The sequence below is a fragment of the Cryptotermes secundus genome, unplaced genomic scaffold (assembly GCF_002891405.2).
Source record: "Cryptotermes secundus unplaced genomic scaffold, Csec_1.0 scaffold160, whole genome shotgun sequence".
NCBI classification, from domain to species: Eukaryota; Metazoa; Arthropoda; class Insecta; order Blattodea; family Kalotermitidae; genus Cryptotermes; species Cryptotermes secundus.
This window is the reverse complement of record NW_019745080.1, coordinates 3,664,424-3,682,244: the sequence shown is the minus strand read 5'-3', so window position 1 is coordinate 3,682,244 and position 17,821 is coordinate 3,664,424. Positions and strand designations below refer to the sequence as shown.

The 17,821-nt window shown below is 43.3% G+C and overlaps 1 protein-coding gene across 1 annotated transcript in view; it reads left to right on the top strand.

The window, feature by feature from the left end:
• Window positions 1-2,595: 2,595 nt before the first annotated feature.
• LOC111874866 (spore wall protein 2-like) overlaps window positions 2,596-17,821 on the top strand; it is a 48,892-nt gene continuing 33,666 nt past the window's right edge. Inside the window, exons 1-2 of the mRNA XM_023870716.1 lie at window positions 2,596-2,947; window positions 3,296-3,338. Coding sequence (XP_023726484.1) covers window positions 2,596-2,947; window positions 3,296-3,338 — 395 coding nt within the window. The remainder of the gene's footprint in view (window positions 2,948-3,295; window positions 3,339-17,821) is intronic.

Here is a 17,821-nt window from a genome sequence, read left to right as displayed (position 1 = left end):
AATGTTTCCTGTTTACGGAGGGAAGTGTTTGTCGTGCAAAGCGGTTCATAACTGGGTGGAGAAATTCTCTCAAGGACGAAGAAGTTGAAATGGAGGCGCGGAAGTGGCCGAGACAGCAGTCAAAAGACTTCGATACTGCGGGTTTCGACGAACTGGTAAAGAAATGGGATAAGTGTATCAAAGTTTGTGGAGGATATGTCGAGAAATAATTTTTTTTTCAGGTCTGAATATCACGTGTTTTACCTTCTATACCCACTTGTGACATGTTTACTGACTTTTCCTCGTATATAGCGTCACATGGTAGGATATATAGATGAATGATGAATTGGAAGGGTCACGACGTAATCGAAATGCTATTTTGGAATCTGCATGAAAGGACTGAGGAAAACTGGAAATAATGTCAATTAGGGTAGCTGTTGCCCCGTCCGAGAGTCGAAAGAGACATCTTATGATTACAACTCAAAAGCCTTACCCCGACAAGTGAACTTAACTCGTTCGTGGCTCGTGGGTTTGATCTTACATTTCCATTCGAGCATTCCGTTCTGCGCTTCACACACAACATAACCTATATTTCAACCCCGTCTACGCGGTCTGACGCTACCCCTTTCCATTAACCAGCAACATATCTCGATAAGTTGAGATTTGTAGTTTTCGCGCCCGTGGAAGAACGCATACTGGTTATGACACCATCTATTTCTTATTTATTTATTTACTGCGAAGACCAAGACGTAGATGGGTGGACAATATTAAAATGGATTGATATAGGGTGGGATGGTATGGATTGGATTGATCTGGCTGAGGATATGGACCAGTGTAGGGCTCTTGTGAACACAGGTTCCATAAAATGCTGGGAAGGTGAGTAGCTGCACAATTGGCAGCTTCTCAAGAAGGGCTCAGCTCCACGGGTGAGTGTTTATTTTACTGACGGTTTCAGTAGCTCAGCCTATATAACGTCGAATGGGAAGATAATTAATGAACAATGAGTTGGAAAGGGCGTGGAAGGAAGCAGCCGTAGTCTATTTCAAAGTACTGTACCGGTATTCGCCTGGACGTACTAAAGAAAACCACGAAAAACCTTGCCTCGCCCGAAATTAAACTGAGCACTTCATGAACCGAAGTCAGAAGCGCTACTACTAATTCTATTTAATCGACAACGTGTAGTCTGGTATTTAAAGTACCTTGCCTCCATCTTTAGGGTAAAATATATTTTAGTCGTAATGTTCGTAACCACCTACCAGACTGCACGGCATTAAACCCTGAAAACCACAGTATGATAATTTTGAGACTGAAATGTCTCGTTAATGGATCCATTGAGAGGCCTATACAGTATTACAACTGAGAATCACATGCAAGATATTCCATAAATACACTGTACAGTAGCACTGTCTCTCTTTTAGCTTTCACTCAGTAACACGGATTATATGCAGTAACTTCGCTCACACGCATTACGAGATTGCTGCTATAATCAAACCGTATATATCGGTAATGCAGCTACGCGACAGCTATGCCTCCGTACGTCAGACAGGGCACTCAGAGCGCGTGCGCGCACCCACGCAAATACACGCACATACAGACATTGCAACTAACAGGTGTAAAGAAAAACAGCAGATATTAATGTTTTGGTTCACGGGACAGGCGCTGGATTTTGGCCTGTGTTAATACAGCATTCCCTTGCTAATTGCAAAGGATACCTTTATCAATAACATAGCTTTCAGCAAAAATCGCGCTATGTAAGACCAAAGTCTTACGAGAAATTTGGGATTAGGAAACCGCGGAAAATACTAACACTCATTAAATCCAAAGTTGTCTGTTCCTTCAATAGATACAAAAAAATAATGTAATATGTTAACAAGGACACTAAACTATAACATATAATCAACGCGACATAAAGACGTACGGCAGGTAATATGGACGCCAAACATCTGGAACTCGTATGTCATCAAGCTGACAGCGCAGACTCAAAGTGTGAATGTCTTGGCACGGAAGTTGCCCATTAAATTATACAACGCGGATACGTAAGACCAAATACAGCGATGACAAAACAGGATACAAATCAAGAACCACGGATGAGTGATGCCCACAACTTTTTAAATCGCGGCTGGCGAAGAATTTCTGGATAATGGTAAAGAGAATTAATCGTGGTAAGAGAAAACTGCTGTATCCTACTCCACAGACATTACACACATCAACATTTTTGCCCTCAGATATGAAAATATCTGAAGCTAGTTGTAAAGTTTTTGCAAAGAAAAGCAAGAAGCCTCGGGCAGAATTAAAAAAGAAAAGCCTACCTTCTTACTATACAAACTTCCAACCTAAGAAAGACTTGCAACATTGGGTAACAGAAGTTTATAACGTTATAATAAACTGCAAAGAACCATTTAAAGACTGACTTCCTTCTACATAAAACATAAATAATGAAACACCGATTCATTCTCCTTCCTTCCATTAACAGTGATCTTAAGGTTCAACGCCTGACGGGGTTCAGGTAGGCAACAAGCATCACATACAAGGGCTCACGAACTGTCACGCACAGATTAAAGGACAAATGGGAAGGTGAGGACGGAACGAGGAGAGGACAAATGGGAAGGTGAGAGGATGGAACAAGGAGAGGACAAATGGGAAGGTGAGAAGACGGAAAGAGGAGAGGCCAAATGGGAAGATGAGAGGACGGAACGAGGAGAGGACAAATGGGAAGGTGAGAGGACGGAACGAGAAGAGGACAAATGGGAAGATGAGTGGACGGAACGAGGAGAGGACAAATGGGAAGGTGAGAGGACGGAAAGAGGAGAGGACAAACGGGAAGGTGAGAGGACGGAACTAGGAGGGGACAAATGGGAAGGTGAGAGGATGGAACAAGGAGAGGACAAATGGGAAGGTGAGAAGACGGAACGAGGAGAGGACAAATGGGAAGGTGAGAGGACGGAAAGAGGAGAGGACAAATGGGATGGTGAGGACGGAACGAGGAGAAAACCTATGATACAAAAATATATTACAATGAGGCTCATAATTTTTTATCTTCAAAAGACGTTAGTATTGGGCAGGAATTTTCAAAATTGTTGATACCATGACCCCCCCCGGTCCCCAAAATAACATATAAGACCGGCCTCCCATCACGTACGATGACAGTAAGAGCCTAAACAGTTCAATACCTCTCACTAGTACAAAGCGTTCCTGTATATTCATGAAAAAATTCTAGAAATGTTTCGTTGGCTGTAGCTACATTTTCGGAAAGCGCCTACAATGGATCTTACCGACCATCCTAAATCGTGCGTGGATACAACTATAATCTTTTCAGATTTGCTCACCCCCCTTATAGAAGGTAGCAATCCCCTGAAGAGGTATGGCACACAGTCTGAAGACCCATGGAGTGTGATCGAAACGATGGGTATGAGATGGGAAGGGCATGCAGCACACATTAAAGAGATGAGAAGCGCATAAAAACGCTGGGAAATCTAAAGGAAAAAACCACTTCGGAAACTTACGCGCAGAAGGAAGGATAATATTAGAATGCATAGGACGTGAATTTGATTTATCTGGCTACGGACAGAGATCAGTGGCGGTCTCTTGTAAACACGGAAATGAACGTTATGGTTACATAAAAGGCGGAGACTCTGAATTACTGCTCCAAAGTTCGTAAAGAATGTCACGTGTGACCAGACGGGGAGTTTGGATTGATAAATGGATTTAACGAACACTTAAAACTCGCAATTACAAATAATTGTAACACTTTCACTAATCTACAAACTGTACAAATCACTACTCCAGATATTAGGGCCTTCTTGTCTTCACTACGCGTTATTAGGTTCCCGGCTTCCCCTGCTTCCGTGATCACGTCACTGCCGGCTGAATTCCATCTGACAACCGACTCATGACTGTCGACTTTTCAGAGTCAGAGTCATTTTACGACTGGCGGTTTACCTGAAATCAGTTCGTCTTGGTGAGAAGTCCCTTGAGACACACGACCAGTATTTTTTTTCCAACTGAACGCTTACGATAAGTCTTTATGTAACATCCTCTCTGACGAGAGGACGGATCCGACGTTTACAACTGCCCCTGGTCCTAGCCAGCGCAGTCATTCTTAGGTCCAAGTCCCGCGTGATTCATGACCATATTTTACTGTCTCAGATTTGAGACTCACCTAACCTGGAGGGCCAGGTCCCCGCATTTATATCCTCCAAGAACAGGGTGGGCCTGTTGTACCCCTAGACACTGGGTTACCTTTTCGTCGCCTCCTGCGACTCGCAGGGCTAAGCTGGAAGTATTCGACCCCGTCTCCACATGGAATCTATCGATTATTTATTTTATTTAGTTTCATATCAAGTTTGAGCCATTTGACTTTTCATTGTTTTACGATTTTACGGCCCCATATGCAGTCTGTTTCATAAAAACTTTTAACAAAATGTTTATTCCTGTCGACTCTTCCAAATGGCCCTCGCTATACATAATATCGGCACGGACCGCATAGGAAACACAGTTTCCAACAGTTCCTCAATTTTTACGTGTTGATTCGTTGCTGCGGAAATGTGTTTACCCATCCGTTGCTTAGCAAAGGCTGTCTTCTGGCTTTCATGTCACAATACTTAGGGGAGTGCGCGCTTACGAATCTCCTGTACATGGCTGTTTACACGCACACAGAACCACGAAGAACAAAATAAAATAGCAGCGAGTAGTTGCGTCCCCTCTCCCGGGAAGTCATTAAATTAACATAACTCGTATTAACTTCCCAGTGCTCGGCCCGGAACTCAATTCTTGTCTCGCTCTTCTATGATGCCAATGCACTCAGCTAACAAGCCTGTTACAAACAAGGATGGAGTGTATCCAGTGGCTGCCCTAGGGGGTTGGGAAGCTACCTACCAGGGTGTTGAAGACTGCTGGTTATATAATAAACCACAATGCGCCCCTTTATTCTGCATCACTCCCACCAACTTTGTTGACAAAAAAAAAAAAGGACGACAGAATGCTCCTCCTTGCAATTTACAGCGGTTATACGCTTCATCTGTACATAATGGCCCAAACAGAAGGAACTCTAATGTTGAGACTGTACAGAAATCGATCACGATGAACATGTTAATTTGTCATGACAAAAGGTTGGAGGTTATCTGAGGAGCAAACATCGGCCCATATTCCATTTGTTTACAACTGCTTATGGTAGATGGTCACATTCAAAACCTGTTATTTGATTCGACTTTAGGCAAACATTAGAGCTTTGATAATTGGCAACGTAGTTAATATGACAGATGACTTTAAACTGTTTCTACTGTCGGCCCTAACTGAAGGCCACATTGCGAATAATGATTGCGAAAGGATTCAGAAGAAATCGGACGTGGCATAAATTGAGGTACTATCCTGGTATTTGGCAGACAGGAATAAGGAAAACCGTTAAAATCTTCAGTCAGGACAGCCAGTGACTCAACTGAGATTCGAGTTCCCGCTCAAGCCAACTCCTTTTACGTTTCTCGAACAGGAGAAATGCACGCTCCACGTCAGTTGCAACAAGTTCCGGGGAACGCCGATAGAGGCGGAACTTGACAACTTGCATGTATTGTGACCATGGCTACGGCGCGTCGTAGTCTAAAATAACAGGATGCTATTCAAAATAGTAAAAGACTTTTTACGACTAAGTGCATCACCTCGCTGCGTATAAGTTGTTGCAGTGTTCATGTACTTATACACACAGCAGCTACATTTTCGAAACTGTGTCAGTCGACGGATAAAGATACAATTTAATTCAATGTTTTAACGGAGGAATGGAGAATGTGAAAAAGGAGAGAACCAAAGCGGGTGAAGAATAGAGAAACGAAAGAAATGACTCCCAGTTGCATTTAAACGGGATTTTATAATTCTCAAGTATAACGAAATTAAATACAGAAACCAGAATGTTTGGCGAATTGTTAATATGAAGACGACGTTTCCACTGTTTCCCTTATGAGTTCCCCTGGAAACTGAGACTACAGTTCACACTTAACGCATAACTTAAAAATTCCCGAGCAGAAAGATATACAAAATGAAAGATTGCAGCTTGATTCCTTGGAGACTAGTTAATACAAAAAGCCTGCCTCTCTATTGTCTCTGCTTGCTAATTTAATTAAAAATGTTTCTTCCCGTGCTTCTCCTTGTAGCGGCACAGAACATTGATGTGAGATTGACTTAAAGGGGACAAAATGTTCAATGGGACACAGCAAGCGGTCCGCACAGCCCAAAGTCAGCCTTCACAAAAGACGTTTATACTTATTATTACTTCGAGATTCTCATCAATCGTAAGAGCATAAGCCAGCGCATTCTGAACTGTGGAGGGCTCAAGGAAATTAAAGTAACATAGGTACGAAATTTTCTTCTTTGCATTATCACTTATATTCTAATGCGAATCTTAATATTTTCACGTGTTAGTGACCAGACACGGGGTTTGGACTGGTAATTGATTTACTGAACACTTACAAACCTTAACTACACGCGCACTCTACTTCTCACTACAGCACACGCCAATTATCCTGTTTTCACTAGCCGTTGTCTGGTAACGGTTCCAACTATGGAGATTCCTGAACTTCCATGTTCAACGGCTTCTTTCTTCGCTCGGCCGGCCGGTTAAATTGCTGTTGGCCTTCGCCAGTACAATTATTCCTGGCTTCAGTCTCCTCGAGATCCATGACTAAGATTTTTGTTCTCTCCTAGACCTGAACGTGTTTCAAAACAGGGTTTCCTCTTCGACTGACTATTAAATTTCTGCCGGCCCTCGCCAGCACAGTTATTCTTTGTTCCGGGTAACACGGTACTCATGCCCATATTTTAACTGCCTTACGCGCTTGGGAGCTTTCGAAACTTCTGCTATCCTCTCTCCTTCGACAAAAGAAGTTAAAGTCAAAAGTCATGTTACGCCCGACTGTCAGTCGGCCAGTCTTTGTGTCAAACACATCTGGCGCCCAAAACCACATTTTTATTTGAACAGCTGCGGGTTTCTTTATGTGGGGTGCCCTCTGTGACGAGAGGACGGGTCTGTCGTTTACAACTGCTGTTGGTCGTCGCTAGCACAGTCATTCTCGGGTCCGAGTCCCGCGAAAGAAATGATCCCCAGCTGAATTTCAATGGGATCTTACATGGCGTCACATCCCAGCGAACAGTAATCATCACACTCACCTCCATGAATGTATCAAATCTCACATAACTAAAGATGATACACGCTCACCTTTACACAGATCGTGGACATTTAAATCAGATTAGAATAAACTGGAAACCAGTCCGTATTTTTAGGCCAGACCGTTCTTACCAAAATGCGCAATGAATTTACTACAGCGAAAGGCTACGGGCTGGGTTCGATTCCCGACAATGCAAGATTTTTCTCTTCCCCACAGCGTCCAGACCGACTCTGGAGCCGACCCAGCCTCATTCCTATCCAAGGGGTAGGGAGGAGGGCTCTTTCCCTGGGGTTAAAGCGGCATGGGCGTGAACCTAACCACTCACCTCCATCTAGTACTAAGATCAAGAAAGGTGGAGCTATACCTCCACTCCCTCATGTCTTCATGACACAGTGCTTACTTAATTACGCATAGGGATAACTTTACTTGATTTTCCAGTAACCGAGATATAGATCGTAAGCTATGTATGGGCTGTCAAAAGGGCCATAGTTAACGATATTTTAGTCCTCTTCCGTCCGACAATGCAGCTCCCTTAGCGTCACGCACAACCTAGAAGCCAGTCCTAAAATCACAACCTGTACATTACCGCATTTCTGAATACAAAACGTCGATTGCTCTTCTATTATTATTATTATTATTATTATTATTATTATTATTATTATTATTATGGCTTTACAGCCCTTTGTTGGGCCTTGCCGCTTCTCTGTTTCTTAATCTATACACAGTCGGTAGGACTCTTTGAACGGGGGATCAGCCCGTCCCAAGGCCGTTACCTACACACAGAACACAAACAGAATAAATGCACAAACATTCATGCCTCGAGTGGGATTCGAACCCACGAACCCAGCGTTTGAACGCGCGAAGACGGTTCATGCCTTAGGCCGCGCGGCCACTGTGATCGGTTCTGTTCTATACGAATCCTAGACTGCAGCTAGAAGTTTATGCGTGATCTACACACAGACAAAAACAGAAGCTCACAGTTATTTTTATTTATATCAGTTCTGCGCGTTTCATCTGTTGGTGTTAGCCACAATATGTACAGCTGCGTTATCAGCATAAACATAATGCAGAATGCTAATGGCACGGCATTACCTAATTACACAGCCTGGTTCGCATAAGCATCACGATGGATATCGTATTTGAAACTAAAATCAATACCCATATTCATGGCGCTAAATGACGCCTTGTCCCCACACTCAACACAATCTGAGCAATTAGACATTTCATCTCATTCTTTCTAGCAAATTTTTAAAACAGAAAGTCAGTATTACATTCTGTTCACGTTTTACAAACATCAGTAACTTGATTAAAATCTACATTTATAAATAAATGCTAAAATTCTGGCAATGTTACGTAAGCTTCAAACAGAGAGCATGTGATTCTGGCAATGGCAATTTCACACACACACATACACACACACACAAAAGTGTTGAATAAACGAAACCAGGACCAGTCGTTTTGCGGCGAGGCTATTTATGTCATCAGTTTTAACATTTTGAGTGCCACAAACTGTCAAACAACTCATTCATTGTTATGCATATTTTTATGTTCAAAAATAAACTTGTGTTACCATCTGTTGACACCTGAAGATAACCGTCGCCAGCATCCTGCGAAGTGAATGTGTTAAATTTCCACATGATCATGAAACAAAAGGAAACGTTTCGGCTGAAGATTTCGGTACGGAAGAGGCTCACTACTGAACAGTTAACACTAACACAGTGCCACCATTGTACTCTAGAAACAATGAGCAACGTACTGACATATTTCCATGGTGTGCACTGTATTAAGTCCACAAGAAACACGGAAATAGTCTGACAATGGTTCGAAGGACCGACTCTAGAACGAACACGAAGGAACATCCTTCGCAGGAACGCAAGCCACCCAATACCACGATTTAAGCAGTTCTATTATAACCGTAATGTACTCATTAAAGGTAAGTCCAATAAACTTATCTCTCTATCTACGGTTTATTTAATAACGCTCTCTGCATCTCAGAGAATAAAATCTAATGGTAACATGATCACTGAATCATAAACTGTAAAATGTGGTAGGAAGCGGCCGTGGCCTAATTTAAAACACTATTCCGGCAGTTAGCTCAGTCGATATAGCGACTAGATTACGGGCTGTACGACAAGGGTTCGATTCCCAGCAGGGCCAAAAGATCTTTCTCCACTCTGTAACAACCAGAACGGGACCCATCCAGCCTTCTGCGCAATGGGTACCAGGGATAAAGCGGCCGGAGAGTGAAGTTCACCGCTCATATGCCTTCATCAAGTGCACGGATAACTTTATCTCTATCCCGGGGATTTTCCTAGTGGGACTGAGGAAAACGAGGAGAAGACTCTAAGGACAGCCGGTATTTCTGTTGAGATTCGAAGTGGTCACCTCCCGAGCACAAGTTAGAAGGTTTATCGCTTGAGCTATCTTGTTCGGTAAGCAGACTTGTCAGTTCATCTCAACTAATACAAATGAAACTACTAGAGAAGTCGGCCGTCACGCCATAAGTGAAGTTCAGCGTGGCAGGTTAAGTACTGTATATAAAGTTTTGACGTCAGTGAGTGACAAAAAATTGTTTCTATTCGGACGCGGGCGAGACCGTCGGGTTTTTGTTGACTCCTAACGACAATCTGCACTGGATGTCTAGTAGGCTCCTGCTAACCTATTCAAGTTGAAATGTTAGATGCCAGACGACAGACAGCCCTTGGTCCTCTAGTTTGGAGGCTGTACGTGAGGTTAACAATATCCTGTCACGTGTCCGGTGCTCCGTGACTAATAATAACGGGTTTTCGATTGGAAGATTTAACTTATTAACACCTTACACAATCAACTCGTAGTTACAAGCAATACAGCGCTGTCGCTGATTTACACAATTTACCGTTCACCATTACACACGCACCAGGATTCCCAGTCTTCACTAGTAATATCCTGGCAGCGGAATCAAAACAGTCCCGGTGTGATTAAATCTTCTTAACACACACAAAGTCTTCACAGGCTGACTTCTATAGTCTTGGGTCGGACCTCAGGGATAATACGTATCACGTGTAATAAATAATACGTGTTCAATGGTACGTTACGAAGCACTGGGCATGGCGCGGACCACACAGAAAACACTTCTTCTGTTATCAGAATGCGTGTCTATTGTCCCGTTGCTAAACACTCCATGGCGCTGACCACACAGAAAACACTTATCAGAATGTGTGTCTACTGTCCCGTTGATAAACATGCCATGGCGCGGACCACGCAGAAAACACTTCTCCCAATACCTTTTCTAGTGTTGCCTAGAAATGGGTCTACATGTCCCAATACTGTGTGTTAAGAACTCGAATGGCTGGTGTAGCGGTAACGCTCTCGGCTCGTATTAGGGAGATCCTGGGTACGAATCCTGCCCGGGACACCGGATATCCTGACTGAGATTCTTTGTTGCTTCCTGGAGTCCCTCCAGATAAATGCAGGGATAGTATCTGAATTAGGACACGCCTGCTTCCTTCCAAATATTTTCCAGTTAATCAATCGTACACCATCCTACCGTACAGTCTAGCCACTGTCGGCGTCGTAAATATCCCCCCTCCCCAGTCCCTAAGAAACCGAGCGATGGACGCCGCATGAATGAATAGTTTAGAGAGAAACGACTGAACAGACTCTGAAGGACAATGAGGTGCCAGATCTAACAGTGAAGAGACGGGGGTAAATATCAGAGAAGAATGGGTATTATGTGTAGGAGGTCAAGGCTTTAGAGGATGGTAGAGCCATCTGCTAAGTAAATAAGGCATGTTACTTGTCGCAAAACCGACCGAGTCGATGAGGCAGGGTCTGATACATCTATCATGATGCGATTTGACAGACATTTAGAAACTGGCACTCATGACAATTCTGTGTTCTTACATCACGATACTGCCGTGTCCAGTGCTTAATATTCAATACTGCACGCTTCATATACTAGATACACTGGTCGCTTTGCGTTAAGTTGTTAAGAAATAGATCCAGCTATCTGTAAAGTAAATAACAACAAACTCCGTGGCCTGTAGTCCGCAAGCGAAATACCGACCCAGCGACCGACGTTTGTCGGCGAAGTTATTGCCAACTTTAGCGGACAGAGAGCGTGGATCCCCACGGCCGTAATTTTCGATCTTCTAGACCGGAGCCGCTACTTCCCTGAAACAGCTCCTCAATTATCGTCAAGAGACTGAGTGGACCCCGTTCCAGACCCACTACTTCTCAGAAAATCTGGTAGGGCCGGGAATCGAACTCGGGATCTCTGGATCTGTAGCCAGGAGCTCTCACCACTAGACCATAAAGGCGGTCTATAGCGAACTATACCGACCGAGCTACCGACGCTTGTTGGCGAAGTTAGTGCCAACTTTAGCGGATAGAGGGCGTGGATCCCAACGGCCGTTTTTTTCGGTCTTCTAGACCGGAGCCGCTATTTCCCTGAAATAGCTTCTCAGTTATCCTCAAGAGGCTGAGTGGACCCCGTTCCAGACCCACTACTTCTCGGAAAATCTGGTAGCGCCGGGAATAGAACCCGGTATCTCTGGATCTGTAGCCAGGAACTCAGACCACTAGGCCACAGAGGCGGTCACTGTAAAGTAAATAGTAACGTATAACATAAGCAAGGTTAGATTTACGTCGGACGATAGATTGTTTATCAGCAGTACATTTAAAGACGATGTCAGCAGCTCAGCTTACACAGCGCTGAGATAAGTAATATGAAAGGGAGCGGAAAGGTGAATTTCCAAAAGGTGAAACATTACAACACTTTTATATATAAATGGAACGTTATCCTACATAAATAAACTAAAGTTATCCATGTGACAGGCCGTGAAGGCCCACAGGGTTGTGAGACGTCGAGGCTCCCAAATCTTCTAGACAATCGGCTCACAGATGGCGGTAAAGTTGTCAGCTTTACGCGCAGGCCGCCCTTTACCCCCAGGAAGATTCCTGGTACTCATTTCTGTTAGAGGCTGAGTAGACCCCAGGGCCATAGTGCGACTGGAATAATTAGGTCAATTGAAAAAATCCACCTCATCGGGACTCGAACCGGTGACCTTCCGACTTGTACCATAGTGCCTCCACAAACTACGCCACCGTGTACCCCTTCCCACTCAATTCTACAACAAATACTAAATATTTAGGGCTTGGAAAGTATTTATAGCCTATTTCAAGATGGGGCACTTTTCGTCCTTTGTTATAATGTATAACCTTCGTCTTCATCTTGACTTCACAGCAAATTCAGTAAAGCTTGTTCCGACTTCACACTCAATGCAGCCTTTCCAAGATTGTCCTCGGACTTGAATTAAACTGTAAAATCTGTTGCGGCATTCTTTCGTCAGTGACGACGGCTTGTCCAAATTGTCCCCACTCTTCCTTAACATACAAGTATCATTCCTAATATGATTTAGTCTAATGTTGCCTTATTTAGTTTTCGGTATCTCATATCTGGGGACACGCGGTAGCGTAGTTGGTTGAGGCACTATGCTACAAGCAGGAAAGTCGCGGGATGGAATCCCGATGAGGTGGATTTTTTCAATTTACCTAATCGTTCCAGCCGCACTATGACCCTGGGGTCGACTCAGGCTCTAACAGAAAAGAGTACCAGGAATCTTCCTGGGGGTAAAGGATGGCCGTGAAGTAAGACTGACAACATCACCTCCATCTGTGACCCGATGGTCTAGAAAATGTGGGGGCCTCGACGTCTCACAACCCTATGGGTCTCCATGGCCTGTTACAGGGATAGCTACTGATTGTACTCTACGTGTATCTTGCTTTAATTATCCAAGATTCGCTTCCGTATAACAAATAAGCAAGTTGTTGTGTTTCCCTGTTTTAGTCTCTATCCTTCAAGCTGTGCTGCAGCGTGGACTGTATGCAACCAACACTACATTTCTTTCTTACCCAATGTCAAAGTCATTGCCCTTTACAAATTAAGCCCCCCCCGTCACGACGGGTAACCATGGTAACGAAATAATGAAACATTTCATCAATCTGTCTCATCACGTTTGTTAACACTAAAGCACGTAGCCAAAACGCCTTTATGAACAGAAACCGGAATAAAATTTCTGGCATTGTACACATAGTGTGACAGAAGGGGGACGGAGGCAAGACATAAACTCCCAAAGAATGACAAAACCAATATAAAGGGGTGGTAGCGAAAGAAGTCAGTTCCAAAGAAAAGGTATTTAATACCATCAACAAAAGACGCTTTGAAAGAAAATGTTTTATAAACGATTCTTTTCTAAGCTACGAGAATAAATAAAATTATCTGTTAAAAAGAAACAAGTCCTCATATGTAAATAAAAGCTAAAAGTGTTTTATTGTGTGCGTTTTGTTCGTTTGATTTATGACCAGGTAAAGTAATTACAGAACCTTCACACAAAGGAAATGAAATAGCATTTAGAGGCTTCATTAGTTCAGTTTGTCTACTTGTGTCATCTCAGAGACCAGACCTAGGATTTTGCCCCTTAACGTATACTATACTAGTGCAATGACAAGCATGAACTCTAGAATGAAATGTCGAAAAACTCGAAGGATGGTTTTCCTATTTAGAATCTTCTGGATAAAGAAAAGTTACGCCATTAACTACACGACTCATGAATAGTGGTAGGCTTGTCTCCATTTGAAGCAGTATAATCCTGTCTTGAAAACGTACAGATGTATCTGTGGATTGCAGTTCTGGTTTTGGGCTTTGACCATCCCAAGCTCTGTTGGCCTAGCCAGGGGCGCAGGCAAGATCCGCTTATCAGTTGAAAGTACATATATGAAGGAATTTTAATTTTGTCTCCAATGATATGATGAGAACCGTGGTGACGGCGGTGGGGGTGGTGGTGGTTTTGTTTTGGATTGCTTACAGCTGAAAGCGGGATACAAACCACGGTCGAAGCTTAGTATTTCACGCTTACTCGCCACAGATGATGGAACAGAGACGCTATCGGAAATATCCCACTGAATCTCGAAGACGTAACCTGAACAGTTGGACCACCAGTGACCACCAGATATGTATGTGGAATGATGAATGACTGACGGAACGCTTAGTCTTGTGACATGAGGCCCAAACCGGGAATGGTGGAGCCGGAGCGCATGTCCGTTGCTGGGCAACGGTTCGGTAATGTTTCCGCGGCAACGAATATTAACAAAGGCATTCCCGTGACAACAAAAAAGAATAACAAACGACAATTAACTGTTCAATTTGGTGATATATATTCGGTCCGCATGGAAGTTAGTTCAGTCCAGGAAATTTGAGTGACAGTCTTCAGAGAGATTCTTTTCATAGAACATTCGTCGGACAGTCAGTCAGAAATTAATTCGCATTATAATTCAAAAGGCAGTTCAGTAGCTGAGTATTCAGCTGGGAAGTGTTAACCAGATAAGATTCGGTACAAAGCAACGACTAGTAAGCAGACGCTGAAGATCTTATTTCGTGTTATAGTTACAGTAATCTTTAGAGTGCCGGTCACATTAGTCGAGCGGTCTAAGGCTCGCTTGAAAACCGGAATCGTGGGTTCGAATCCCACTCAGGGCATGGATGTTTAGTTTGTGTGTGTGTGTGTGTGTGTGTGTGCGCGCGTTTTTCTGTGTTTGTGCACAGGTAGAGGCCTTGCGACGAGCTGATCACCCGCCCAAGGAGTCATACCGTATGTGTAAGATCTAGAAAAACCGAAGTGAACGGAGAAGTTCATGGAGGTAGGCCTAGGCCCACTGGGGCTGTAGTGCCAAAGGGGAAAAAAAACTTTAGAGTGCTATAATTATTTGTAGTTACGACTTGTGGGCGTCCAATAAATCGATTTATTTAAACTAGAACCCATTATTATTAGTCACGCTAACCACAAATACGCGACAATATTAACCCTCTGAACTTCGGAATTCGCTTAAGATAATATAGTTAAGTTTCTACCTCAGAGAAAGCACGAAGAATCTCCATTACAAAAAAAAAATGTTAATGCCGTTTAGGCAAATTATCGCGGTTTGTTCTGAGAATCATATGAACTCATGAACACACCCCATGGGAAATACAAACAGTTCTTTAATGTCAAAGCTGGCGGTGGGCCCAACATTAATTTACCACTGTCCTTTAAATGGCTGAAGCTCTCTCATAAATTGCGAGCGTAATGTACGGAATAAAAACCGATTCAATAAAGTGCACAGCGTCTTGAAACTACGGTTCCAAATGCTTACACAGACCCTATTATCATAAATGCCTATGGCGCATTGTAGAAAAAGTAAAAAGGAAACACAGAAATACGAGCACAGGGATATTTAAGTCATGTTCTCAGTGCGAGAGACTTCAGCTTATAAGACTTCCTGAAAACTTTGCAAGAATGACATATACATGGCGTTGGTTAGCTGGCGTTTCGGTGACAAAACTGGATACTGTGTACTACTGTATCACAATGTGACTGTACCTGTGTAACATTAACATCTTCATAAAGCCGTAATTGAACTTAATGTAGCCTCGAGGGGTTTATATAACAACAAACTTTCCAGATCGATACAGAGGAAAGTGTGCCTGGATAGATGGCGTAAAACAAACAACTTTTAACATGACTCATGTACAACAGCTGGAAGTATTTGAAAATTATAGGACACAAAACTTCCGGGAAGTACATACGCCATCCGATGAAAATAAAATATATTATGAGCTTGCTTCCATTTGTCAAGTGAACACTAACAGATTTCTTGCGAACCGTTTTCCTTACACAATTTCAAATAATTTCTTCGAAGTTTCAATCTGGTACTTCCCACTAAGAGAAACGATGATTCCTGAATAAGACCACCGCAATACTCGTATAAGACAAACTTTATCAACTGCTGGGCTTTGAACCCCATTCTGATCCTGAGAGAGAGGAAAAGTTCAGACCTACTTCAAGTACAGTAAATCCCCCATATTCACGAGGACCACGTTACTATAAAATCACGTGGCTGTAGAAATCGAAGATGTAAAGACCACATTTCAATGGAAAATATGGGGTTACGTTCACGGCACGACAAAACATCGGGAGTGAAAACGCAAATACACGACAGCATACACAAAAACCAGTAAATAATAATAATGTACTCTATATGTCATAGTAATAACAATATATGTCGGTGGCCTCAATCCGAACCCTCCAGAGGGTCAATGAAGGGGGTTAGAGATTGTAAGACAGACAGTTCGGGCTAAGGCAACCTGACGACGACGACGACGAAAATATTGGTAAGTACAAGGAGGGGGAGGAGGGGGAGGAGGATTTTTGCTGTTGTCTGAGTTCCTTCACAATCTGGGAGCATGCAGCCTCAACCTCTCTCTTAACTCTGAGGCTAAAGCATCGAATTCCATCGCTTTGTCTACCGATGCTAACAAATTTCGGCAGCAAAGTCGCGCATTTGCGAGGCGAAGAGAGCCCTAACCGCAAATGATACTCTACGAATGTGGTGGGTTTCCTGTACACATCTATCTAATGGCTCTACAGCCCTTCGTTGGGCCTCGGCCGCTCTTTCAGTTCCTTAACCCTTTTCACACAGTCGGTAGGACTTCTTGGACGGGGGTTCAGTCCATCGCAATGCCTCTACCTACATACAGAAAAACACAAACACAGAATAAACGCACACACAGACATTCATGCCTCTGAGTGGGATCCGAACCCACGATCCCAGTGTTCAAGCGAGCGAAGACAGTTCATGCCTTAGACCGCGCGGCTACCGCGATCGGCTTACTGTACACATATTCTTTGAAATTCTATAATTTCCGGTATGTGATATTTCAGGATCAAATGGAGACGACTATGAACAGTAACACCGGACATCTGAGGTTCTTCCGGCCGTTAAACGAATTCACAACGAAGTTCATGCAGAGTGCAGCGTTACTTTTGCATATCCCATGTTATCAGCACGTCTGCCATTAATAACTGAAAGTTTGTACATGAATATTAGGACCGACATGTTTTCTGACTCTCCAGTTGTTCTGGATAGAGAACTAAGCCAATGTCTGTCAGTTACCTCGACATGGCGCGGCACACCTATACAGAAGTTGCGCACAGCACACAAAACAACACATTATTGTCCAGTTCGCATGTAACTGTGTAGGAACGCAAGCATACATGAACTATGCTCATATTACTCTTGAATTCATGCTTCTCGGTAAGGTAAAGTTGTCCCTGTGCTTAACTAATTAAGCACTACAACATGAAGGCGTATGGGGAAGTAGATGTATAGGTCCACATTTTTTGACCTCGGCACTAGCTGAAGGTGGTCAGTTTCACGTCCCGGCCGCTCTACCCCCGGGGAAGCAGCCCCCTGTACCCACTGGATAGGAGGTTGGGTGGGCCCCACAGCCGGTCTGGACGACAATCATTCGTTTTGTAAACTTCGTATAAAACATAGTCTGAGGCGCGTCATACTTCGAGTGGGCAGGCAAGATTTTGGAAGAAAAGTCCTGTGTCAGAGGAGAACCCTGGGTACGGCGGTTCTGGTCCTCATCCTATCCAGAAACTTTTTCTGGTGAATATCTAACGATCTGCGTCATTATCTGATGACGGCGCAACCTCAAAGCCGTTTCAGGCATGGCTTATAATGCAATACATCTCACAGAATTTTACATTTAGCAGGAACGAGTGAAACATTTAACGAGGAAGAGACAAATAAAAAATATTTACATTACAAATGCGTACTCCGAAAAAACTGCAGCATGAAACAAATACAATAAACACGAAAAAAATAAA